Below are 26,188 nucleotides of genomic sequence, written 5' to 3' on the forward strand. Positions count from 1 at the left end.
TTGACCAAGGAGTCCAGGACCCCCCCAAAAAGTCAAGAACCCCTGGTTTACATATTGCTGCTACCCTCTGGGAGTTTTGTGTCTAAAGCTCCCAAAGAGGATACCGTATAGTTAATTAATTAATTAATAATGAACAGTATAGTTAATAAAATCCTGAAAAGCAAAAGTCACCAGCCAACCAGGAAGGCGGAGACATCCTACTGTGTGCCAGGCACTGGCATGAATGTTACAGGACTCTGCAGTACTCCATTGTCGGTGGAGCTGGGAACAGTAAAATAATTCGGAATCATGTAAAGAAGAATTCATCGAATTGTAGGTGCCCTTGGAACCAGTGATACCACTACTAGACATTTCCCAATCAATCAATAAACATGTATTAAGTGCCTACTGTGTGCAGGCACTGTGCTAAATGATGGGAATACTAATACAAAGGAAAAGGACAGTCCTTGCCCTCAAGGAGCTTACCATCTATCTAATGGGGGAAGACAATACACAACTGAAAAGGGGAGGAGGAGAATGTGCCAGATGGTAAAAAAGTCATAGAAGTCCCAAAATAGTACAGCCAGGTGAGAAATGCGATATCTGGTGTTGCGCCACCTTGGAGTTAGGAGGACCTGAATTCAAATTCGGTCTTAGACACTTACTAACTGTGTGACCCTAGGCAAGTCACTTAATGCCTATTGCCTTAAAAAAAAAAAGTTTGGAGTTCATGACCCTACCCTCCAGTCAGTGATGAGGTGAAGTACTTAGAAAGCTCCATGAGATCTTACAGGATGATGAGGTGATCCCAATATTGAGGTTCCAGGGGCCTGGTGGAGTGGTGCAGCCAGGTGAGAAATGAGATCAAAGTCATAGGGAAAGTCTTAGCTGTACAAAACTGGAGGATGTCTCAAGAGTCTTAGTGCAGAAACCGTACTATCTTTATATTGTCATTTTTTGAGTGGCTATTATGGAAATCTTCTGTTTTTACATCACCTACGTTTCCCAATGTATTCCCCTTCTCTAACCTTCCCAGAGTCCTGATAAGGCTTTTTTTTTTTAGGGGAAAAAAAACCAGTTCAGTAAAACTAACCAAGGTATAGACAAAGTTTGACCTAAGATGCAGTGTTCTACATTCAACCCAGTACCTCCTCTCTTCGAAGAAGATCCTGTCTCTTCTTTGGAGCCAAGGTTCTGATTTTACGAGATGACCTGAGTGGATGGCTGAAGCATGGTCTGATGGCTAGAGTCAGCCAGTAGATAGAGTGGGCTAAGTTTACTGTCATACAGTTGGGTTGGGAGCTCCCAAAATGAGTATCCATAGTCACCGATTGACTGACTGACTGACTTCCCCAGGATCTGGGGCCTAGATTCTGGAACACTTAGTGTATACATCCAGGTACCAGGTCTGATGTGGAGGATGCTGCAGGAGGTAGGGAGGAGGAGATGAAATGGCCTGGTTGGACTGCTGGATGGGATATGGAGCTGAAGCATAAAGTCTTGCTGTTTTCCTGGTTGTATTTAGTCCATTGTAAAAGAGGTGGGGGAGGGGTGGAGAAGAGAGGAGAGACAGAGAGAGGAATGGAAAGAGGGAGAGACAAAGAGAGGGAGACAGACAGGAAGAAAAAGAGAGAGAGAAAGATAGGAAAAACAGACAAAGAGAAAGAGACATAGGCAAGAGAGACAGAAAGAGAGAGGGAGGGAAGGAGAGAGGGATAGAGAGACACAGAGATGAAAGGGAGAGACACAGAAGAGGGAGAGGGGAAGGAGAGAGAGATACAGAGGGAGGAGGAAGAGAGAGAGGAAGGGAGGGGGGTGTGTGAGAAAGAGAAGAGACAAAGATAGAGAAGGGAGTTGAGGGAAATAAGGGTAGAGATACAGACAGATCCAAATGCATAGAGTTCCTGTCTTCCCTGTCTCTCATTTATTTAAAATGTCTCTTTCCAATACATTTTGACTTCCATTTTTATAATAAGAATGAAAAAAGGCAAAATTTCCCAAAGAGATAAAACAAAGATACAAAGTTCAGTTTGTTTTTTAATTTGCTTAAATGAAACACAAATAACTTAAAATGTTGAGAGAATAATTTTCCTCAAATCATTTAAACCATGTGAGACTAGAGAAAGAGGAATTTTTGTTGATTGGATATATCAAAGAATATTTATGCTCCTATTCTCATCAGTCAGTCAATCAACAAGTATTATTTATTAAGCGCCAACTGGGTGCCCGGCACTGTGCTAAGAACTGGGGATACACAGAGAAGCAAAAGACAGTCCCTGCCCTCATGGAGCTCCCAGTCTAATGGGGGAGAGCACATGTGAACAACTCTGTATAAACTAGATATATGCCCAGTAAATTGAGGGGAAGGCACTCAGATTAAAGAGGACTAGGAAAGACTTCTTGCATCAGGTGGGACTTGAGATCTGAGGGAGAGATGAGGAGGAGAATTCCAGGCCCTGGGGAAATCTATTTTCAGGAAGTCCGGGTTCTTCCCTGACCTTGGATTAGATTTCCCTTTAGAAACTGGGCAGGTCTTCATTAAGGATGAACCCAGAGAATTTCCAGGCAGGCTATTGCCCCTCTTTAAGTACTGATAAGGCTGCTTCAATCACGTGAATCTAAAAGGACTTTAGACTGAAATAGTCTTATTTCTCAGTTTTTCCTTTTAAGAAAAGGCCTTCAGGGCGTGCTTCCACATTATTATCTTGGCTCGGCTTTTTATTATTTGGGTTGCCTTGGGTAAGTCAGGCAAACACACAAGTATCTGGGATTCAGTTCCTTATGTTCTCAAACTTCTCTGTACCATCCATATTTCTGTAGGTGGGAGCCTTCACAGGAGCTCTCCAATATGTTGGATAGGTCTTCTCTAGGAGATTTACTGGAAGATAAGGGGAAGAATGTCACAAGATGAGAAGGTGTGCATGGGCTGTGAGCTGCACCATGGGGAAGAAAGAAGCATGCTCACTGATTGGACTCCAGATTCATTCAAGTAGAAGAATGTCTACTGAATACTTTTTCCTGGAATGTAAGCTCCTTGAGGGCAAGGACTGTTTCATATTAGTCTTGGTATCCCCTGAGACCTAGAATGGTGCCTTATATATAGATTCAGTGATCTTGAGTTGGAAGGGAACTGAGAGACCATCCATCATTCCATTTTTACAGGTGAGGAAACTGGGGATGGGAGAAGTTAAGTGATTTACCCAAGAACATTTGGGAGTAAGTAAATAAGGCTTTCTTTGTCCACCTGGGGAGGATCACAAATTTTCCCAGGGTACTTAATATCTTTCCTATGCCAAGATAATCCTCCAGGCCCAAGATCAGGAAGGCATGACCCTTGTGGTTTTTTTTTTTATTTTGGAGTTTTTATTTTATTTTTAAAATTAAATTTTTTTCTGTATCTCAAATTTGTATTGAGTGCCAGCTATCATAGACCTAAAGCATGAAGAGACCTCAGAGGTCACCTAGTCAATCCTCCCACTCCCCCCAACCCCCATTTTACAGAGGAAGAAGGTGAAGGTCAAGGGGCTTAATTGACTTACCCAAGGTAATGGGATCATTCTGTGGTCAGTTTTACAGCTCTTTTGTTTTCACTCACATATATTACAACCTTGTAAAGGTCTTTTCCAATGGATGGAGGGAGGAAAGGGCAAACTCTGAATCCCACGTGGGCACATAGCACTGCAGTACCAGGACTTGGCCAAGACGTGCATGAAGCAACTTGCCCAAGGTTCCTGAGTGGCTCGGGGGCATTGGGGAAAGCCACAAGCCCTGGCCCTCAGTTTCCTCCTCTGTAAAATGAGAGGGTTTGGATGCCAGAAGTGGTTTATAAGGTCCGCCTTCCAGTTCTGACATTCTATGAATTGACAGCAGGGGTTGGGGGAGGAATTTCAGGAGAATGTTGGAGTTGGGAAGCTGAGATCCTTCAGTTTTCCTTAGTGGGGGCCAGAGGCAAGAGCCTTCTCTGCTCTTGGTCACTAAATATCTCAAGGAGCCTCCCCTTGGAGCTGAAGTCCTAGCCTATGGACAGGTGGGAAGGGCCTATGAGGCAAAACAGAGCTGAAGGAGTAAGCTCTGGAGGGATGTGGAAGGGTAGAGGGAAAGAGGAGGAGCAGGCAGATGGGATGCAGTGGGGTACCGGGGAAAGTTAGCTACGGAGGTGAGAGATGGTACAGAGGTGTCGTGCAAGGGGGCTCGACAAATCCTAGCCGACATTTACATAGTATCTTAAGAGGAGGGATGGGAGGGGATGGATGATGCAGGAGGAGGGGCTGCACAGAGGAGGCAGGAGGACTAAGGGGCGGGAACTGTGCTCTAGAACCGGCCCCTTCCGCAACTCGGGGCTGGGTCATGGCCGGGACTGGTCAGGAGTCCGGTGCAGCCGAGAACGCGGGTTTTGAGGATTTGAGCGACTCGGAGTTCCCGGACTTTTCGGAGCTAGGGTGAGAAGTGATCTGGCTGCAGCGGGGGGAGGAAAGAGGTCAGGGATCGTGGCCTAAAACCCCCGGGGGCCCGGATTGATGAGCGCAGCCCTCACCTGGAGGGAGCGAACCCTCTGCCAACTGGCGTCTAAAGCCCGGGGACGCAGGATGTGTGCGCTACGTGGGGAGAGGGAGAAGGGCGAGAGTCACGCTAAGACCAGAGAGAGGCATAGACATGGATGCGGTGATCGCTCTCTCCCTCTCTCTTTTTCTCTCTTCCTCCCTTCCTCCCTCTCTCCCTTCCTCTCTCTCTCTCTCCCTCTTTGTCTCACTCTGTCTCTGTCTCTCTCCCTCTCGCTCTCACTCTTGCTCGCTCTCCTCTCCCCGCCCCCATATCTCTCTGTCTCTCTTTCTCTCTCTCTCCCCCTCATATCTCTGTCTTTGTCTCCTCTTTCTCAGTTTTTCTTTGTCCTTTGTCTCATTGTCTTTTTTTCCTTCTCGGTCTCTCTCTCTTTATCTGTGTCCCCCATCCCTGTCTGTCGGTTTCTCCTTTTGTCTGTCTGTCTGTCTCTCTTTCTTTGCATTGTCTGTCCTAGTCTCTCCTCCCTTCTTTCTCCTCCTCCTTCTCTCTTGCTCTTGCTCTCTTCATACACATGGGAGGTGAGGGAGTAGGGTTTACTCTAACCCTCAGTGGCTTCGAGTCACCAGGCTCCTGAAAGAGCTGGAAAATGTGTATGCTGAACCACTAGCTTAAAAGTAGTGAGGACTCCTTTTCTTTAAGAGGTGGAGAGCTACGGGTGTGGAATGTTACCCACTCGGTCAAGTACCATGAATACTTTGGTGGATTTTGCTGGGTTTTTTGGATTTGGAGTCAGAGGACTCTGGGTAAAACAGAAATTCTGCTACTTAGTACTATCTGTGTGACCTTAAGCAAGTCACTTTAATTTCTCTTGACCTCATTTTCCTCATCTGTAAAATGATGGGAGTGGACTAAATAATCTTTGTGGTCCCTTCCAGCTGCAATGAAATGGTGTGTGTTTAATCTTTGTTCCTAGGTAATACTTCCTGGGGAGAGAAAGCAGAAAAATATAATATTTAGAAATGAATGCGATGTGAAAGCAAAAAAGCATTAATAAAACTTTTTTTTAAGTAGTGGCTCTACTAGGCCTATACCCCCAAAAGTTCAAAGATAGAGGAAAAGGACTCATATATACAAAAATATTTATAGCAGCTTTTTTTGTGGTGGCAAAGAAATGGAAATTGAGGCAATGTCCATCAACTGGGGAATGGCTAGTTAGTTATAGTTAATGATTGTGATGACATACTTTTGTGCTATAAGAAATGACAAGGGGAGTGGTTTTAGAAAGACTTGTATGAACTGATGCAAAGTGAAGTGAGCAGAACCAGAACAACATTGTAAAGACAATCAACTTTAAAAGACTTAGGAACTCCAGTTGTCACAAAAAGCAGCCACAAGATGAAACAGGCTGCCCACCTCCTGATGGCCTCAGTGCAGATTGAAATAGTTTTTGGACATGGCGAATATGAGAATTTGTTTTGCCTGACTGCATGTTTGTAACAGGAGTTGTGTTTTTCTTGCTTTCTCAATTTGGGGGGCAGAGGAGAGGTTGGAGGAAGAAAAGGCAGTTCTTCATTTTAAAAATTAATTTGAATATAAAACAAAACAATAACAGTTAAAAGTGGTGGAGGATAGAAGAGTTGTTGTTTCAGGATAGGAGATAGGCAGATGTCCCAGTTTTGAAAATAGAGAGGAAGGTAGATTGTCCCAACTATAGTCCAGTGAATTTGGCTTGGACAGTCTTGACAAAAGTATAAGATTTTTGAGCCCTTAAGACATAGAACTTGTTCTCAGGAAGACCTAGCATGGCTTTATCAACGACAAACAGAGTATGTCCCACTAACCTAGTTTTCTGAAATGGTAGATCAGGGCAATCCTGTAAAGTCTGGACCAGGAGTTGGTAACCTGAAACAGCTGTGAACTTGTTTTTAAAACATTTTGGTAACTGAAGTTCAATAATATTGGTTTCCTTTGTCATTCTGTGTATTTGATTTTATGTCTTGAAAAACAGTTCTGAGGAGGAGTTCATAGACTTACCCAGACTGCCAAGGGTGGGAAGGGATGTTCATGACACAGAAAAGGTTCAGGGCCTCTAAAGTAGGTGTGACCATTGTTTAGAGATATTTGAAGGGCTGTCATGGAAAAGAGAGATTAGAATTAATTTGCTTGGGCCTAGAGAAGAGAGCTAGCCACATTGGGTGAAAGCTGCAGAGAGTCAGATTTCAGATTCATTACCTGAAAAACTTCCCAGCAGTGAGAATTGTTTAAAAGTGAAATAAACTGCCATAAGAGGTAGTGAGTTCCCTGACCCTGGAAGTCTTCAAATAGAGTTTGGATGACCATTTGTTGGGGATGTTGTAATAGAGCTTGGATACTGACGGTGGCCTCAGAAATCCCTTCTAATTCTGAGAGACAGTCCCTTTCCTCTACATTTCCCTATGTTGTTGAGGGCCCAACCATCCTTCTAATCATGTAAGTTCACAACCTCAATGCTATCTTCAACTCTCCTCTGTCAGTCAGCCATATAGCCAATCAGTTACCAAATCTTCTCATGTCTCTGAAGCATCCCTGGCATATATCCCTTCTTCTCGTCATAAAGCCATTGTCCTAGCATGTACTCATCATTCATCATGTTTCTATTAGACAATTGCAGTCCTTTTTACATAACCTTTATTTTATTTTTTCTATTTTTCCTTCTCTCTTTTAAAAAAAAAAAGGAAAACCCTTGTCACAAATATTCGTAATCAAGGAAAACACATTCCCACACTGGCCGTGTCCAAAAGTATATACATCTCACTCTTCATCTTGAGTCCATCAACTCTTTATTAAGAGATGGGTGGCATGTTTCTTCATTGGCCCTCTGGCATCATGGTTGGCCACTGCGTTTGTCAAATTTCCCAGGTCTTCTAAAGCTGTTTGTCTCTACAGTGTTGTTATTGTCCAAATTGTTCTGTGGATTCTACTCACTTCACTCTGTATCAGTTCATACAGATCTTCCCAGATTTCTCTATAGCAGTCCCTTTCATTATTTCTTATGGCACAATTGTATTGTTACAGTTTGATCAGCTATCCCCCAATTGATGAGCACCCCCTAAATTTCCAGTTCTTTTGCCACTACAAAAACAGGGTCACTATAAATAGTTTTGTGCATATGGGTCCTTTTTGTCTTTCTTTGATTTCTCTAAGGTATAGGTTGGGTCAAAGGATGTGCATAGTTGAGTGACTTTTGGGGTATAGTAGAGTGAAATTGCTTTCCAGAATGTCTAGACCAGTAACGTACCTGTTTGCCCGCAGCCCTTCTAGCATTTTCCATTTTCCTTTTCTTTCGTCTTTGTAAATCTGATAGTTGTGAGGTATACCTCATCTCTGGACACTCCAATCCATCTTCCAGTCAACTGTCGTTGTGTTGTTCCTAACACCTGGCATGTTTGGCCATATCACTTCTCTACTCGGTGGCTGCCTATTGCCTCCAGGATCAAATGTACAGCCTTTTTTGGGGGGGGGGTGATGGTAGGGAACATTTAATGTTTTTCACAAGTTGGCCCCTTCCTACCTTTCCAGTTTTTTTTACACTTTACTCCTCTCCCCACAGAATCCAGCCCTACTAACCAACCACTGTTTCTCAAACATGACACTCCTTCTGCCATCTCTGACCCTTTTTAGCGGCTGTCCCCTGTGCCTGGAATGCGCTCTCTCCCAATCTATACCTTCCAGAATCTCTGGCTTCCTTTAAGATTCAGCTTAAGCATCACCTCCTTCAAGAGGTCCCCTCAGCTGCTATTATTGTCTCTTCTAATGTTCCTGCCATCTATTCTGTATTTGTCTTGTATATTCTGATGTATACATTTTGTCTCCCTCATTAGACTGTAAGCTCCTTGAGGGCAGGCACTGTTGTTGCTCTTTTTCTATGGCCCTGCATCTTTCATAGTGCATGGCACATAGTAATCAATTAATAAATGCTTATTGATTGATTGATTACATTTCTTTTGTGCCCTATCATCCTGCAAGAGTTAAGCACAAAGGAGGTGCTGAATACAAGCCAGTATAGTCATTTGTTCATCTAGACCAGTGTATTCATTCATTCATTCATTCATTCATTCATTCATTCATTCAAGCTGACACCCATGCACCCAGTCAGGTCCACACAAAAATACAGACATTCCCATATGGTAAAGGCCCACACCAAGCCTTTCCCCAGGAAGAATCCCCTCTCCCTCCTTTACTTCTCCCCTATCCGCTAAGGGCCAGGATACTGAGGGTCTTGGATTTCACATTCTCTTTCAGGTCAGAGGTCAACAAATAGTAGAGTGTCTCTTCCAACACTCACTTTTATCTGGTATCTTAACAAAGTGCTTTTCTCACAACAATCCCTTGAGGTGAATAGTGCAAGTGTTTCTATCACCATTTTACAAAAAAGGAAACTGAGGCTTAGTTAAGTGGTTTGTCCATGTTAATATAGCTAGTAAATGTCAGAGTCAGGATTGAAACCCATGTTTTCCAGACTTAGTCCAGTATTAAATATTTCAGTTATACCATGCTGTAAAGCTGGGGGTGGGAGTAAGAAGCTTGGATGTGTGGGAAAGGAATAAGCATTTATTAAACACCTACTTGTGTGCTAAGCACTTTATGGGTAGTATCTCCTTTGATTCTCGCAACAACTTGGAGAGATAGGCGCTATTATTAGCCCCATTTCACAGATGAAGAAACTGAGGCACATAAAAGTTAAGTGACATACCCAAGGTGATACAGCTAAATTTCTGGGTCCAAATTTGAACTCAGGTCTTCCTGACTCCAGGTCCAGCACTCTATCTACTGTGCCACCTAGCTACCTCTGGCTGGAAGCTCAGTGTTATCTGTTTTCAGAGACATTGAAGAGCTTGGCTCTTCTTTGGGAAACCCCAGAAAGGAAGTGGACCCACAGGGGCCATGGAAATGGAAGCAAGAGGCAGATGCCCCGACGCCAATGGAGAGGTTCCACCTCAGGTGCTTGTGGGTCTCCGACCTGTCCACGCAGAGCTGGTGTGAGCAGCAGATGGTGTACGGGAAGGAGCTTCCAGGCTTCCAGTCGGCAGAGAAGGCTGCTGTGCTGGACGCTGGAAGCAGTGCCCACCTTGCCAGAGGTAAGGAAGAGAGGAGAGGTAAGCCTGTGGGGGCGAGCCCCACGGCCCCCATCTTCCAGGAAAACCCTGAGTGTGGCCCTAAATGTGGATCATGGGTCTGGAGCTGGAAGGATCCTCAGGGGCCATGTAATCCAACCCTCTAATTTTACAAATAACGATAAAAGTAATGACAAAAGCTAGTATTTATGTCTTGCTGTCAGGCTTAACCCCTTTATAGAAATTAGATCTATCAGGTCCTTCCAATGACCTTATGAGGTAGATGCTATTATGATCCCCATTTTACAGATGAGAAAACTGAGGTAGACAGAGAGGTGAAATGGTTTGCCCAGGGTGGCACTGCTAGTCTTCTTCTATTACACCCTATCTACCCCTAGCTGTCTACAGATGGGAATCAGGGGTCCAAAGAGGTTATAAGTGACTGTCCAAGGTCTCACAAGTAGTAAGCAGTCAGAGATGGGACTGGAACTCAGGTCCTCTTTTCCATGTTGCAAGAACATCTCGCTTTTTACAGTTCATTTCTGTTGATGTGGAATCTGGGTTTCTCGCATTTCTTTCAGCCAGCACAGTGCTGTGGTTGCTGCTTATAAAACTGACCCCAGCCTTGGGAGATCCTCAGCTACCTTCCAAACCATCACAGCTCAGTAGATTTCGATGTTACTGTATGTATTATGTTCTAGGCCTTTGAAAATTGGCAATCCACTCACGTGAGGGGGTTATAGACCTAGAGCTGGAAGTGACCTCAGAGGCTGTCTTGGCCTGCCCCTTCATTTTACAGAGGGGGAAACTGAGGCTCAGGGAGATCGAGTCACTCCCTCAAGGTTACAAAAGTAGTAGACATGAGAAGGAAGATTCGAACCCAGAGCCTCAGGCTCCTTTCACAGTTCCAGGATGCCTCTTTTGTCCCAGTTCGTTGCAGCTGCTTTTGAGAGTTAGAGATTTTTAAAGGAAAGATGGACTGGCTGGTGATATTTAAAGCAATAGATTAGTATTACAGGAGAGCACTGGACTCAGGGGAGGGGGGTGAGCAGGGCCAATAAAAGGGGGCGGGAGTTGGTATGGCAGGAGGAGGGAGGAGTTCACTGATTGGCCTGGGAGAGGCCCCCTCCCTCCAGCACACAGCCCATGCTCTGAGCCCACTCTGAGCTCCCTGTGTGTCGCCAAGGCTGTGTGCTGGTACACCCAGGTCCCTTCAAGTATCAGAACAGCTCAGAAATGCCAATGAGGGCCAGGGCCTTTATGGGCGTGGGGGAGTTGGAGTCAGGTGTTTCTGATTGGTTACCCCATGTGTGATGTCACAGGCAGGGAGATGCTCGCAGCCTCCCTTAGGTACAGCATGGGGCTGGAAGATGTTAGCCTCGGGAATATTCCAGGTGATGGAGGGACCTAGAAATAGGTCAGGGCAGAGGTCTCAGGCAAGAGGAGTGGGCAGGCCTGTTGTAAGGTAGGCTAAACCCGGGAAATCATAGAGCTTAACAGGAATCCCCTCCTCTGCCATTTTGGGGGTCTCCATATCACTACTGACAACTTTCAAGGTCCACATCCCTTGTCACCCATTTATCTCTAAGAAGGTGGAAAATGGCCAGAGGCATTTATCCCTTCTTTGAACCCGTGTCACAGGACTCTTTATCACATTCTGCTTTATTACACAAGGTGTCCCAAAAGTCTTAGGGCAGTTTTAAGCTTTTAAACTGCCTTAAGACTTCTGAACACTGTAAATAATTACAATGTAATATAACTAGCATTTATCTGGTTCTTTAAAGTTTTTCCCTCAGAACCCCTTGGGAGGAAGGTGCTGACATTATCCCTATTTTACAGAAGCAGAAACTGAGGCAGAGGTTACATGACTTGCCCAGGGTCACACAGCTAGTATGTGTTTGGGGCTGGATTTGAACTCAGTTCTTTCGGACTCCAGGTCCAGTGCATTTTATCCATTGAACCACCCAGCGGCCAGAATTTCAAACCACTTGTTTCTTGGATTATGAAGTATTATTCTACATTCAATGTACATCTCAGGCAAAAGAGATCTCTGTTCACAGCGGAACTGAGTGATGATGCTTTGATATATGAAATGTGAAAGGCCAGGCTGACACAAAGGGTCTTCCGGGCCCTCGAAAAGGTAGACTAGTGTGTTCTCATCCTGTGGCAGCTAGGTGGCACCATAGTTCATAGAGCGCTGGGCCTGCAGTCAGGAATCTTCCTGAGTTCAAATCTGGCCTCAGACACTTAATAGCTGTGTGACCCTGAGCAAGTCACTTTACCTTGTGGGCCTCAGTTTCCTCATCTGTAAAATGAGCTGGAGGAGGAAATAGCAAAGCACTCTAGTATTTTTGCCAAGAAAACCCCAAATGGAGTCTCAGGGAGTAGAATACAACTGGAAAATCACTGTTCTCATCCCGCCTGCACATCGGATGGCCCTAATTGGGTTAACTCCCTCTACCCAATAGACGGGCCCTGGCTAGCACTACATATACCCTAGGGGAATTTCTGTTGAGACCTTCTGTGTCCCCTCCAGCCCCATCTTCCCCAAGTTTATTCAGAGGCTCCTTCTCCCATTCTCAAGTCTAGGGAACTCATTTATGCTGATAAAGAGAGACAGAGAGGTCTTTGAGACAAGGGCTGGAGCTCTGGATTCTTCTGAGTGTGAGAAGGAACAGAAAGTGCCCAACACTAACGTGTTTCTCCCTTCAGAGCTGGAGCTCCATGACCTTGTGAACATCCACACCTCCACTAAGGAAGATGCCTGGGCAGTGAAGCTGCTGAACGTTCTGACTATGGTACCCATCCTGCAGTCAGGTAAGGGGATGTAGAGGAATCCAGATCCAGAGCCAAGAGGGGCCTTAGCGGCCAGCGAATCTGACCCCTCTCACTGTAGATGAAAAAGAGATGGATGGGCAGCAGCCTTCCCTTGAGTGGTCTGCATTGGTTTCAATTGCTGAAGCTCTATGAGCTAGAAAAAAAGACAGAAACAAATAGAAAGATGTATGTGAACCGATGCAGAGCAAAGTAAGCAGAACCAGGAAAGAAATTTACATGACGACTGCAACATTGTAAATGGAAAGGGAGAAAAAATGGAACTGAGTGCCTTGTCATTTTAATGACTAATCTTGGCCCCCGAGAAGAGCGATAAGATGCTGCCCTCCCCCCCATTCTTTGCAGAGGAGGGAGGACTAGAACCATGGGGCATGGTTCTGGGCCAGGCCTGACTCAGACCAGTCCAGTGGATCAGGCTTGAACTGGGGACTAAGCTGGACACTTGAAGAATCTAACATTTAACAGGAAAGAAGTTTACTTAACAAATGTATGGGAAAACTCTTCAGTAATAATAATAAAAATAATGATGATGACGATAGTAGTAGCTGACATTTATATAGTGTCTACTGTGTGCCAAACCCTTTACAAATATTACCTCAGTTGAGCCTCACAACAACCCTGGGAGATAGGTGCAGTTATTAACCCCATTTTACAGATGAGGAAGCTGAGGTAGACAGAGGTTAAATGACTTGCCTAGGGTCACACAATTAGTATCTGAGGCTGCATTTGAACTCAGGTCTTCCTGACTCGAGGCCCCGTGCTTTATGCATTGTGTCACCTAGCTTGCTCCAACAAACAAGGAAGCTGAATTGATTTAGTTGGGTACAACTACCCTACCTCCAGATTTGCCAAGGTGGACACCAGTTGGGAACATATGTGAAACCCAAGATGTCACTGACGCCTCATGTTCTGGGCTTTTGTACCAAAGTTCAGGAAGTTTTATAGTTATACATAGAAATGGACATTATCTTTCCCATCTATGAATAGGGAAGGAATGTATAATCAAACAAGAGATAAATAAGATCATAGAAGATGAAATGGACAATTTTGATGATATAAAATTAAGAAGTTTTTGCACAAATAAAATCAGTGCAGCTAAAATGAGAAAAGAAGCAGGTAACTGGGAAAAAATCTTTGCAGTAAGTTTCTCTGAAGAAGGTCATATATATACATGTATATGTGTGTGTGTGTCTGTGTATATATGTATGTGTATACACACACACACACACACACACAAATAGTGCTGCTAGGAATATTTTGGTATGAATGGGTCCTTTCTTTCTCTCGTTGAACTCATTGAGAATATTAACCCAGGAGTGTGATTCCTAGGGCAGATTGATCAAAGGGAATAAACAATTTAATTATTTTCTCAATTTAGTCATTATTTTCTCCAATAATGAGGAACAGGTTTCTTAATGAAGATGCTAAATCCTTTGGACTGTTAGTTGTGATTGAAGATACCTGCCAAAGTCCTTGTTTGCCTTTTGTCTTTTTTTATTAAAATTGTATTGATTGGGGTAGGATGGGAGGAGTTAATGTCACTTTCATTTCCAGAAATATCCTTCCCCTTTCCCTACACTGAAAGCCATCCCATGAAACAAATAATAACAAATAGGAGGATAAAAGGCAGTCAAGCAAAACTAACTAATACCTTGACCCAGACTGACAGTGTGTGTAGCATTCCACCCCTGTAGTCCCATCCACCTCTGCAAAGAAGGGAAGAAGATGCATTTTTTCCTGTTAGATGCCAGCCTGCTCACTATAATTACATGACATTCAGTTTCAGTATTTTTTTCCTAGTTGTTGCTTTCCTGATTCTCCCTGTTTTAGTTTGTATCAATTCATATAAGTCTTCCCTTTGCTTTTCTGTATCCTTCATATTTGCCATTCTGCTACTGTGTTCCATTCCATTCTGATTTTTTTAACCATTCCTCAGTTGATGGCTACTTATAAAAATTCTTTCCTCCACCCCAAGGAATGCTTCCTACTTTTGTCTCATGTTTCCAAGCTATCATTTAGAAGGAAACAGAGGAGATGCTATTTACATGAAGAGGTGTTGGGCTCTGAGGACACCTCCCTGTGTCTGTTTTTTTGTTTTTTGTTTTTGTTTTTTTCTTTGTGAGCACTGTGAGGAAGCAGAGAAGCCCCAAGCCAGGGGGAGAATGAATGGATTGCCTGGGAATGATGTCACCCTCTGTTCTCCAACAGGTGGGACAATCCGGGAGTTCCCAGTCTTTGGAGAAATAGAAGGGGTGTTCCTGGTTGGGGTAATTGACGAGCTACACTACACTTCAAAAGGGGAGCTGGAACTGGTTGAGCTGAAAACTCGCAAACGAGCCATGATGCCAGTGGAGGCTCAGAAGGAGAAGGACCGTTTCCAGGTGTGTATGGCAGAACCATCGATGTTAGAGTTGTAGATTCAGAGAAGGAAGGGATCCAGGGGACATGGGATTATAGCATCCTTGATGTAGAGCTAGATTGAACCTCAGAGGCCATCTTATCTGACCCCCTCCTTTTACAGAAAAGGAAACTGAGGCACAGGGTCTTTTTTTTGCCAATCCCCTAATTTTACAGATGACAAAACTGGGGTCCATATAGGTCATAGGATCATAGAGACAGAACTAGAAGGAGTCTAATCCAATCACCTTCTTTCACTGCAAAGGAAACTGAGATCCAGAGGTGAACTGACTTACCCAAGCTCATGCAGAAGTTAAGTGACCTAGCTGGTGTGCTAACTTCACATTCAGCTCCATTTTCTCTACTCCGCCATACCTGAGAATCCTGGGGCTTAGAAGGAATTCATCTAGTCCAGTTCCCTTGTTTTCCAGATAAGGAAGCCAAGGTCCCAGCAGGAAGACACACCTTGCCTACAGTCACATAGAAAATTAGTAGCAGAGCTGAGATTAGAACCCAGGCCTCCTGATTCCCAGGTCACATCTATTTCTACTATATTAGACCCTTATTGGGTCTTCTTTAAGGGTAAATGCTTGGTGATTGACTCAGCCAGCTCAATTCCTGTAGTTAGGGTCATAAGGCTCCCAGAATATGACTGATCAAAAAATCTGAATACCATTTTGTAGGAAACGTTACAAGAATACTGCCCAGAACTTTTGAATGCAGATAAGAAAGTATTGATCAACTGATCCACAGATCATCACCAGAGAAAGATTCTACCCTTGAAACTCCAAGGCGCATATATCATGTCATGTCATGTCATGTCATGTCATGTTATATCATATGTTATATTTAGTTATACATGTGTATATTCTATATTATTAAATGTATAGTATATAGATATGATATGTATGATATAATATGTAACATGTATGTGATATATTAATATCTAATATAATTATATATGATATATACAATATACACATATGGTATATATTTAACTATATTATAGAATTGTTAGAAAATATAATTATATATACTATATACTATATTATATATGGTGTGTATATTTATATAAGTATATCTATACACTATAGATATATACTTATATAGTACATGTATTTAACTATATATAATCTAATCGATGCCTATATTATCTAGATATGAAATATCCATTTATAGTAGTTAAATGTCATAGTTCCACTTCCCAGCTACTTTCCAACCATGTTGCCTGTGCTCTGGCCATCCTCTTCCCTTCCCTCCTTTGGAACCTAGACTCTGCCCCTGGGACCCTGGGCTCTGAGAGGTGAGCCCAGCCTCCACGTCAGTACTCAGCCTTTGCCAAGCCATCCAATTGAGTATGTTCTCCCCTTTCTCCCTTTCTAGCTGCCTTTCTAGTGTGGTTTTCTGCCATTAGAATGTAAGCTCCTTGAGGGCAAAGACCATCTTATTTGTTTATATTTGTACCTTCAACTCTCAGTACTGTGCCAGGTAAGTAATAAGGGATTTATACATGCTTTTTTGTTCGTCATCACTCAAAAACAACCCCTGTTACAAATAGCCAGGATGAAGAGCGGGAGCTGGAAAGGAACACAGATTTGAATCATGCAGGTTTATTTTGGAGTCATGGAGAAATTCTAAAAGCAAAGGAACTCAAGCTACAAACCAAAATACCTTCTGCAAAGCTGAAAATAATCACTAACACAAAGAAATGGGTGTTTAACAAAAGAGAGATAATTGAAGCATTCTTGAAAAAAAAATCCCACCCGCTAAAGTGAACGGAATATTTGGTTTGCAGTCCAAAAAAGCAAACACTAGAAAGACAGATGGGTAGCTAGATGGCACCATAGTGAATAAAGTGACTGGCCTGGAGTAAGACTTATCTTCCTGAGTTCAAATCTGGCCTCAGAAACATACTATCTGTGTGATCCTGGACAAGTCACTTAACCCTGTTTGCCTCGGTTTCCTCATCTGTAAAATGAGCTGGAGAAGGAATAGCAAACTACTCCAGTGTCTTTGCCAAGAAAACCCCAAATGGGGTCATCACAAAACAACTCTACCACGACAGGAAGACAGATAAGAACTGTTATCAAAAAAGGCTAAATTACCAAATCTTCTGTCTTATCTTTATCGACTATTTAAACAGCTTGTTGAACTATAAGTTAAAAGGAAGAACAAAGAGAGATCAGAAGAAGATAAAGAGGAAAAACTGAATTACTCTTAGGTGGACTAAACCTTATGACTCTCCCATGTAGATCTGTATCTAGTGGGAGGAATAGTTGGATTGGGGAGTGGGAAGGTAGGAGATAAGGATGGGGCTGGTGTTGGTGATGGGCCCCCACCCAGTCCAGAGTCGAGCTGAGGAGCAAGGGGCATTTCTTGAAACTCAGCGAGAATGAAGGCTGTGGGAGAATAGGTTCAAATCAGTGGGGACAAATAATGTCCTCAGAAGAAGGGAGATTGAAAACCAGTCCATCAGCCAATGATACATAAAACCCAATACGTGAGAAGGAAGTGGAAGAAAACTAACCTCTGCCAAAACCTTGAATATGAATGGGTTAAACAATCCAAGGAGACCAAGAGAATGGCAAAGCATAAGAAAACAAAACCCAACATTTCACTGCAGGTAAGAAGCAAGTCTAGAAAATGGTTTTTGGAGGCAATTGGGGTTAAGTGACTTGCCCAGGGTCACACAGCTCGTAAATATCTGAGATCCTCCTGACTCCAAGGCCAGTGCTCTCTATCCATGGTACCACCTAGCTGTGCCGAGAAACATAGTGAAAATGAGAGTCTGGAACAAAATTTACTGTGAATGAATGAGTGAGTGAGTGAGGGAGTGAATGAAAGAAAAAGTATTTAGTGTTTACTGTGTACCAGACACTGTGCTGAGTGCTGGAGATACAAAGAGGGAGGTTTACTCTTTTGTCCAAGATTTCATCCTGTAATTGAGGGAGATGATAGGTGAAAGTAAGGTCTTCTGCAGAGCCTGTGGAAAACTCTAATGATACTGATGGGGATACCAGTAAGAAAGCAGTCCTTGCCCTCAGGAAGCTTGCATTCTTTTTTTTTTTTTTTTGGTGAGGCAAATGGGGTTAAGTGACTTGCCCAGAGTCACACAGCTAGTGAGTGTTATGTGTCTGAGGCTGGATTTGGACTCAGGTCCTCCTGACTCCAGGGCCAGTGCTCTATGCACTGTGCCACCTAGCTGTCCTGGAAGCTTATACTCTAATGGGGGAAACCACACATCTGGAGGAGTGTTGTTCCAGTTTAGAAAGCCACAGGGATGATAAGCAGAGCCATACTTTCTACTAGCAGTGGCAACATTGATTTGGTCATTGTTCCAGAGCTGGACAGGGGAAGCAGACAGGGATTAGTAAGCCCACCTCAGCAGGGCCAACGGCAAGAAGATGACTGGGGTGTAAAGAGAAGGCTGACTTGGGCCAGACAGATATCATGGGCCAAGGGAAGCCCTCGTCAATCAAGACAGCGTGGGTGCTTGGCTGGGAGTTCCAGAGCTGAGTGGGTTCGAAGCTGCAGGGCTCGGTCAGTAGTACTGATGGGGCAGCTAGAGGGTGTCAGGCCAGAGGATGGCCAGGGTGTGAGGGCTCAATAAACATTTATTGGATTAGTCCAGCCAGGGAAGCCAGCCAGCTGAAGCCAGCAGGAATCCAACGGTCGAGTCATTAAGGGTTTTCTATGTGCCAGATACTGTACTGAGCACACAGTGGGTTAATGATAACCTAGATTAGGGTGGCAGCAATGGGGACCCAAAGAAAAGGGTAGATGAAAGAGCCTTTTCAAAGCTGTCTTTGGTCATTCCGCCCTGACACCCTCCTGGAGGGGAAAACAGGTTTTTAGAGTCCAGAGTCTTTGGTAATGATAATGGCTCACATTCATCCACTGCTTCACTGCTCCCCAAATAATCTTCCGAAAGCATAGGTCACTGTCTTGCTGAAGAATCCCTAGTCTGTCTCTGAAGTAAAATACATACTCCTCTGTTTAGTATTTAAAGTCCATCAAGGTCTGACTCCAGCCTACCTTCCCAGATTTATTTCATAGCATTGTTGTTCAGTTGTTTCAGTCATGGTGACCCCCTTTGGGGTTTTCTTGGCACAGAAAGTGGTTTTATTAATGAGAAAACTGAGGCACATAGGGTTAAGTGGCTCGTCCAGGGTCACGTGGCTATTGTCTGAGGCTGGATTTGAATTCAGGTCTTCTTGACTCCAGGCTTCCTCTTTCCACTACACCACCTCGCTACCTCTTATTTCACATTCCTCTACCTCATACGTTCTTTTTTCCAGACAACTGCTGTACTTTGCATAGAAAATTCCATCTTTCCTTCCCATGCTCCCCTTCATCCTCCCATTTCTCTGTCTCTCTTTTTTTAAAATTAATTTATTTTTCGTTTTCAACCATCACTTCCATAAGCTTTTGAGTTTTAAATTTTCTCCCCCTCCCTCCCCAAGATGGCGAGCCATCAGATATAGGCTTTACATCTACATTCCTGTTAAGGAGTATTTCCTTGTCTGTTTTGCTGTGTACATGTTTTATCATCCCAGTAGACTAGCTCCTTGAAGGCTGTTCTACTTTTGACTTTGTAACGACTTTGTATCCCCAACGCTAGGTGCATAGTGTGTGCTTAAATGCTCTGTTTGAATTGGATTGACAGTTCTCTCCCTACAACAGCCTTGTGAGGTAGGGGATTTATTATTATACCCATTTTATAGGAAACTGAGGCTCAAAAAATGTTAATTTAATTTAGCAAGCACTTAAGGAACTATGGAAGTGGTAAGTGATTTGTCTAGGGGCAAACAGGTTTTTCATTGTTGGCCTGAGTCTGTTTAGGTCAGTAATTGCCCAACGGTGTTTATTGGTTGATTCTGGTTCTGTTTGCCCTCACGATCTCCTCCCTTCCCTAGGTCAGCCTCTACAAATGTATCTTTGATGCCATGGTGCGGGGGCAGGTGACGTCTGCCAGCCTGGTTCACCACATGAAGCTTTCCCCAGAGGTGCTGCTGGGGCCCCAGGTACACAGTCACGCCCAACAGGGGGGCTTCACTGTGAAGTCCTTCAGAGATCTCCTGGAGCTGACTTTCTTGTCCCTGAATCTGTCTGACCTCCCGGTCATTGATGCTCTGAAGATAGAGTATAGCCACCAGGAGACGGACACCGTACTGGGCATGGAGATGGTGGTCTTTGAGGAGAAACAGGTGAGCAGGAGCAGAATCAGGAGGGGGAACAGCTGCCCTGGCACGGCCCGAGTAGAGACGGAGCCCATTCCTTCCCCTCCAGACTTCCCTCAGCTACAGTCGCTGTAGGGACCTGAACCCTCTGAACTGAGAGGGGAGGTAGAGGAGATTGGAGGAGGGGTCGGAAGATTGGGGATGTATGAGAAGTCAGGAAAGGGGTAACACCCCTAGTAGCACATGGCGCTCCATCTCCCACCTTTGCATTGGCCGTATTTCCCATGCATGGAGCATTCTTCCTCCTCACCTCTTCCCCTTCACTTTCTCCAAGCACCACCTTGGAGCCTTCCCTGATTCCCCTAGTGCTGGCCTAACTACCTTGCATTTATTTCATATTTATTCTGTTCATTCTTGTATGTTTCCTTTTTTTTTTTGGTACCCCAAGCACTTAGCACAGTGCCTGACAAACAGTAGGTGCTTAATAAATGCTGGCTGATTAATCAGTTGATTATATACATGTTGCCTCCCCTGATGGAATAGAAGCTCTTGAGAGTAGGGATTGTTTCATTCTTTGTATTGGTATCCCTAGGGCTTAGTACAGTGCGTGGAACACAGTAGGTGCTTAATAAATGCTTGTTGATTAATTGTAGAAGTACTAAACTCAATCCAAGCTAAGAAATATTTTAAAAATTATTGTTATCTCTTGTTTTTACATCATTTTATTTCCAGATAAAGCCCTCCCTCTTTCCCTCCCCACTGGACATCCCTTGGAACAAAGAAGAGAGAAGGAATAAAGACAGATCAGCCAGAATAACATGTCAGATGAGTCTGACTTCAGATACAGTATTCCACACCTCTAGGCCTCCATGTTTGCCAAGAAGGGAGAGAGGTGCTTTTTCTCCTCACTTCTCCCAAGGCCCAAACTTCAACAAACATTTATTAAGTACCTACTGTATGCAGAGAACTACGCTAAGCCTTGTGAGAGATATGACAAAATGAAAAATGGTGCCTGCCCTTCAAGGGTTTACATTCTATTAAGGTGGATATAACATGTCTTGCCCATTTCTGTGTTTGGATACTGGGGAGGGGTGGAGGAAGAGAAGGAAACAAAGGGAAGAGAATAAGATTTGTAAAGCCCTTGCCTGTTTTACAGATGGGAAACTGAGGCTCGGAGAGCCAAAGTTACTTACCCAAGGTCACACAGCCAGTAAGCATCAGAGGATTCAAACCGAGGTCTTCCTGAATCCAAGTTTTCCATTCAACCACCTGGCCCTCAAGCTACCCATTAATTATTTGGGGAGATGAGGCCCATGCCTACAAAATGATACATGACGCATAATTTAGTAGCAAATTGAGCAGTCTGTGCTTTCAGAATTAAAAGAAGGTAGAGGCCATCTTTCAGGTCACTCTAGCCCATGTCCATCTTCTTTCCCCTTCTTTAAAAAACAAAAAAAGAAGTTTTATGGATCTCTTTTGTTTTTTTTTGTTATTTTTCCTGCATAAGGTGCCCCTCCTCCACCCTCCTCCCCAAATGAGCCCTTTCTTTTAACAGAGAAAGATAGTTAAAACCAGCTGATACGGTGACTGTTTCTAACTGCGCACGCAACATTCCATACCTGTGATCCCTCACTTCTCTACCAAAAGGAGAAAACAGTTGATTGGGCAGGTTCAGACTTGTGATTATATATTATATATGTTGGGCATTCCCAGTGAGGAAGACTCCGTCTACTGATGTCTACTGAGAACTTGCCTAGAACATGTAGCTTTAGGAGTTGTCTGGGGTACTGACAAGCTAAATGAGGCTTCCCTTGTCCCTCAGATGCTTCTGTGTCAATCCTGACTCAAACTCAGGTATTCCTGATTCTGAGGCCAGCCCTCTGTCCTCTGTGCTCCCCTTCATCCTCCCATTTCTCTATCTCTGTCTCTCTTTTTTTAAAATTAATTTATTTTTAGTTTTCAACAATCACTTCCATAAGTTTTTGAATTTTAAATTTTCTCCCCTTCCCTCCCCAAGACAGTGAGCCATCAGATATAGGCTCTACATCTACATTGCTATTAAACATATTTTCACATTAGTCATGTTGTAAGGAAGAATTAGAACCAAAAGGAGGAACCACAAGAAAGAGGAAATAAAACACAACAGAAGAAAAAAAAGAGCAAATAGTATGCTTCGATCTGCATTCAAATTCCATAGTTCTGTCTCTGGATATGGATAGCATTTTCCATCATGTCATGAGATTGGAGATGTCTTAGATCCTTGCATTGCTGAGAAGGGCTAAGTCTATCAGTGTTAGTCATCACACAACATGGCTGTTATTGTGTACAATGTTCTCCTGGTTCTGCTCACTTCACTCAGCATCAGACCATGCAAGTCTTTCCAGGTTTTTCTGAAGTCAGCCTGCTCATCATTTCTTATAGCACAATAGCATTCCATTACATTCATATACCACGACTTGATCAGCCATTTCCAAATTGATGGGCATCCTCTCAACTTCCAATTCTTTGCCACCACAAAAAGAGCTGCTGTAAATATTTTTGTACATGTGGGTCCTTTTCCCATTTGTATGATCTCTTTGGGATGCAGCCCTAGAAGTACTATTGCTGGGTCAAAGGATGTGCACATTTTTATAGTCCCTTTGGGCATAGTTCCAAATTGCTCTCCAGAATGGTTAAATCAGTTTACAACTCCACCAACAATGCATCAGTGTTCCAATTTTCCCACATCTTCTCCAACATTTATCATTTGTGGTACCTCAGAGTCATTTTGATTTGTATTTCTCTAATCAATAGTGATTTAGAGCATTTTTTCATATGACTATAGATAGCTTTAATTTCTTCATCTGAGAACTGTCCATATCCTTTGTCTGTCTCTATTTCTCTCTCAGTCTGTCTCTGTCTCTCTTTGTCTCTCCCCTTCTTTATCTGTCTCTGTCTCTATTTCTCTCTCTGTCTCTCTTTGTCTCTCTCCTTTATCTGTCTCTGTCTCTATTTCTCTGTCTGTCTCTATCTCTCTCCTTCTTTATCTGTCTCTGTCTCTCTTTGTCTCTCTCCTTTATCTGTCTCTGTCTCTATTTCTCTCTCTGTCTGTCTCTGTCTTTCTTTGTCTCTCTCCTTCATCTGTCTCTGTCTCTCTTTGTCTCTCCCCTTCTTTCTCTGTCTCTGTCTCTGTTTCTTTCTCGTCTTTGTTTGCCTCTCTGGCTCTCATTCCAGAAGGGGAGGGTTCCCCTTCACCAGCCCTTCTGGGATGGTGGCTCCATGATGTGCCATGGAAAGAGGCCTGGCTTCAGATCTTGCCTCCAATGCTTACCACTTGTGTGACATTGGCCAAGTTATTTAATGTCTCTGGGACTCAGTTTCCTCCTATGTAAATGTAAATGGTGGGTGGGGGGCTGGACTAAACAGCCTCAGTGGTGCCTTCTTACTCTGTGCAGGACCCTGGGGTCTGAATGGACAGATGAGCGGCTGGGAAAAGAACCGAGCTGGGGCGGGCTTACCTCTCGTCCCCTTGGTTTCGCCCCCGCAGGTGAGGGACAAACTTCGACATCACCTCGGGTACTGGACAGGACTCAGGGAGCCCCAGGGAGTTGACGTGAAGGAGGCATGGAAGTGCCGGATGTGCGACTATGCTGCCATCTGTGAATGGAGGCAGAGCGGGGGGATGAGGACGTTGAGCCAGGAGCAGCGTGCCAAGAAGATGACTAAGTGAAGGGGACCAGGCCAAGTCAGAGGGCCGGGGAAGACCCAGCGGAGCCAGCCCCCTCCAGTCCAAGAGGAGTCCTCGGCCGTCCCTGACCAAAAGTCCCACGGGAGGGATTGGTTGGGGAGAAATTGTGGGCACACGTTCATTTCTGACCCACAGCACTGCCTGATTTCTTTGGCTCTGGCTCCTTACAGATTCATGATATGCGCCTCAGGGATTATGAGAAACACAGATTCCCCCTTTTCTTGGAGATAAGTATGAAGGAAGGGTCTGACTCCTCCACCAGAGTGCTACTGCCCTCGTCCTGGAAGGGGCTGCTCCGGGACTGCCCAAGTGGCCTTCTGGGATGGCAGGGATAGAGGAGGCCACACCCTAGGGGCAGTTGGACCTTTTTTTTTTGCTTAAAGAAAATTCTGCTTTTGTATTCTTCCCCAATAAAGACTTTAATTTTTCCAAAGCAGAAGGGCTGGTAGCTCCCCAATAACCAGCTTTACCGAGGTCACATGCCAACCCAGGAGCAGGCTCTAGCCACGAGCCAGTACTCCCAATGTGATGCTACAAGTGAGGGATGTCCTTGAGGTGCAGCTGGCCTAGCCCTTCTGCGATGGCATCTACTTTTCTTTCATAAAAACTTACCACTGTCCTTTGTTTTTGGGTTTGTTTGTTTTTTTGCAAGGCAGTTGGGGTTAAGTGACTTGCCCAGGGTCACACAGCTAGTAAGTATCAAGTGTATGGTGTGAGACTGGATTTGAACTCAAGTCCTCCCGACTCCAGGTCCAGTTCTCTATGTACTGCACCACCTCGCTGCCCCAACCCCTGTTCTTTGGATTTATGTCATCTACATTTCCAAATCTTCTCTCCCTTCCCCAAGAGAACTATCCTTTGTAACAAAGAGTAGAAAAGAAAGGAAAGGGATGTGAACGCATTGACCAGTATGATGATACACTCAGTATCTCCAGCCCCAGCCCCTTCCCTCAGGGAAAGGGCTACATTTTCTCCTCTTCTTTGGGTTGAAGCTTCAGCATTATAGCTGCATAGCCTTCAGTTTGAGCTTTTTACCTTCCTCCCTCCCTCCCACTCCCTCTCTTCCCTCTTTTCTTCCTTCTTCTCTCCCTCCTTTTCTTCTTTTCTTGACCCCTGCCTTCCTATTTCAACACTCATGGGCCTGATCCCTCGGCCAGTTCTCACTTTCATAAGAGCAGCCTGGTGGCTCCCCCACCTAGGGGCCCACCGTAACGAATTAAATTCCTCACCGTGCCTCAGAAGCATTTTACTTTTCAGTACCCATCTGTGTCACTACCTTTGATCCTAGGAGGGAGCTGGAGCAAGAGTTATTCTTCCCACTTGATAGAGGTAGAAATAGAGGGGAAGGAAGAAACATTTATTAAGTGCCTACTCTGTGCAGGTACTGAGCTAAATGCTTTACAAGTATGAGTTCATTTGATTCTCACAAAATCATAGAATTATCATAATAATGAATTATCTCATCTGATCCTCACAACAACCCTGGAAAGATAGGTGCTATTATTAGCCCATTTTACAGACAAGGAAACTGAGGCAACCAGGGGTGAAGTAACTTGCCCAGGATCACACAGCTAATCAGTCAGAGGTGGGATTTGAACTCGGGTCTTCCTGACTCCAAGGTCAGCACTCTTATTAGCAATGTACATAAAGTGCTTTGCAAACCTTGACATGTTCTGTAAATGGTATGGGCAGCAGCAGCATCCCATTTGGTTCTCACAATAACCCTGGGAGGTAGGTGCTTGGGGGAGTCAGGGTCTTGCCCTGGGTTACACAGCTGGTGAATGTCTAAAGCAGGAACCCAAACTCAGATCTTCCTGGCTCAAATCCATGCTGTCTCATTGCACAACTTCATTCTAGCCTTCCCAGCCCGGGCCGGCACAGAACCTCACATGAAGAGGCTCTCATGTCAGACAAGGGCTTGACAGGACTCCTCGCATGCTTGCATGCTGCCGGCACTAGGGGTACACTGGAGTCCTCCAGTCACAGGAGTCTGGTAGGCTGGTTTCCAATGATCCTTGGGCTGAAGTGGATGCCCTTGGGGCACGAGAATCTGCAATAAGTTTTCCCTTTCTCCCCTGCCCTGGCCCATCTCCCTAAAACAAGATTGTAAATTTTTTTTGTCGTGCGTCCTGGATTCCTTCGGCAGTCTAGTAAAGCCTTCTCAGAATAATGGTCTCAAATAATTAAAGAAAATGCTCAATTTCAGTTAGAAGTCAGTGAGAATAAAGATATATATTTTTTCTCAACCCAAGTTCATTGACACCCTAAAATCTGACTCCAGGAGAACTGCTAAATAGAGACTCGGTTCTTGGCTCCTTCCTCGTCTTGTGTGTGCCCCCCTGCCCCACCCCCAAACCCAGCTCAGAGCCCTTCGGTCTCACGGCAGGGGTAGAGAGGGCAAAGTAAGGGAGCCGGGAGGCAGAGGGAGAGATCCCAGCTCTGCCCTGTACTGCCCTGCCCTGTGTTGACTCAGAAGT

General features: G+C 44.3%; 1 protein-coding gene across 2 annotated transcripts; it reads left to right on the forward strand.

The window, feature by feature from the left end:
* The first annotated feature begins 4,302 nt into the window (after window positions 1-4,302).
* Window positions 4,303-24,330, forward strand: EXO5 (exonuclease 5). 2 transcript variants are annotated; one of them, XM_021007048.2, is made up of 7 exons: window positions 4,303-4,418; window positions 9,340-9,596; window positions 12,285-12,389; window positions 14,616-14,788; window positions 19,721-20,011; window positions 20,717-20,876; window positions 23,511-23,675. In XM_021007048.2, exons 1-7 carry the CDS (start codon window positions 4,327-4,329, stop codon window positions 23,573-23,575), a joined length of 1,143 nt encoding a protein of 380 aa, XP_020862707.1. In that variant the 5' UTR covers window positions 4,303-4,326; the 3' UTR covers window positions 23,576-23,675. The 2 variants fall into 2 exon arrangements, with proteins under 2 accessions (XP_020862707.1, XP_020862708.1); XM_021007049.2 differs by lacking the exon at window positions 20,717-20,876 and having other exon boundaries at window positions 23,511-24,330.
* Window positions 24,331-26,188: the final 1,858 nt, after the last annotated feature.

This window comes from Phascolarctos cinereus, unplaced genomic scaffold (genome assembly GCF_003287225.1).
Source record: "Phascolarctos cinereus isolate Bilbo 61053 unplaced genomic scaffold, phaCin_HiC Scaffold_5;HRSCAF=322, whole genome shotgun sequence".
NCBI classification, from domain to species: Eukaryota; Metazoa; Chordata; class Mammalia; order Diprotodontia; family Phascolarctidae; genus Phascolarctos; species Phascolarctos cinereus.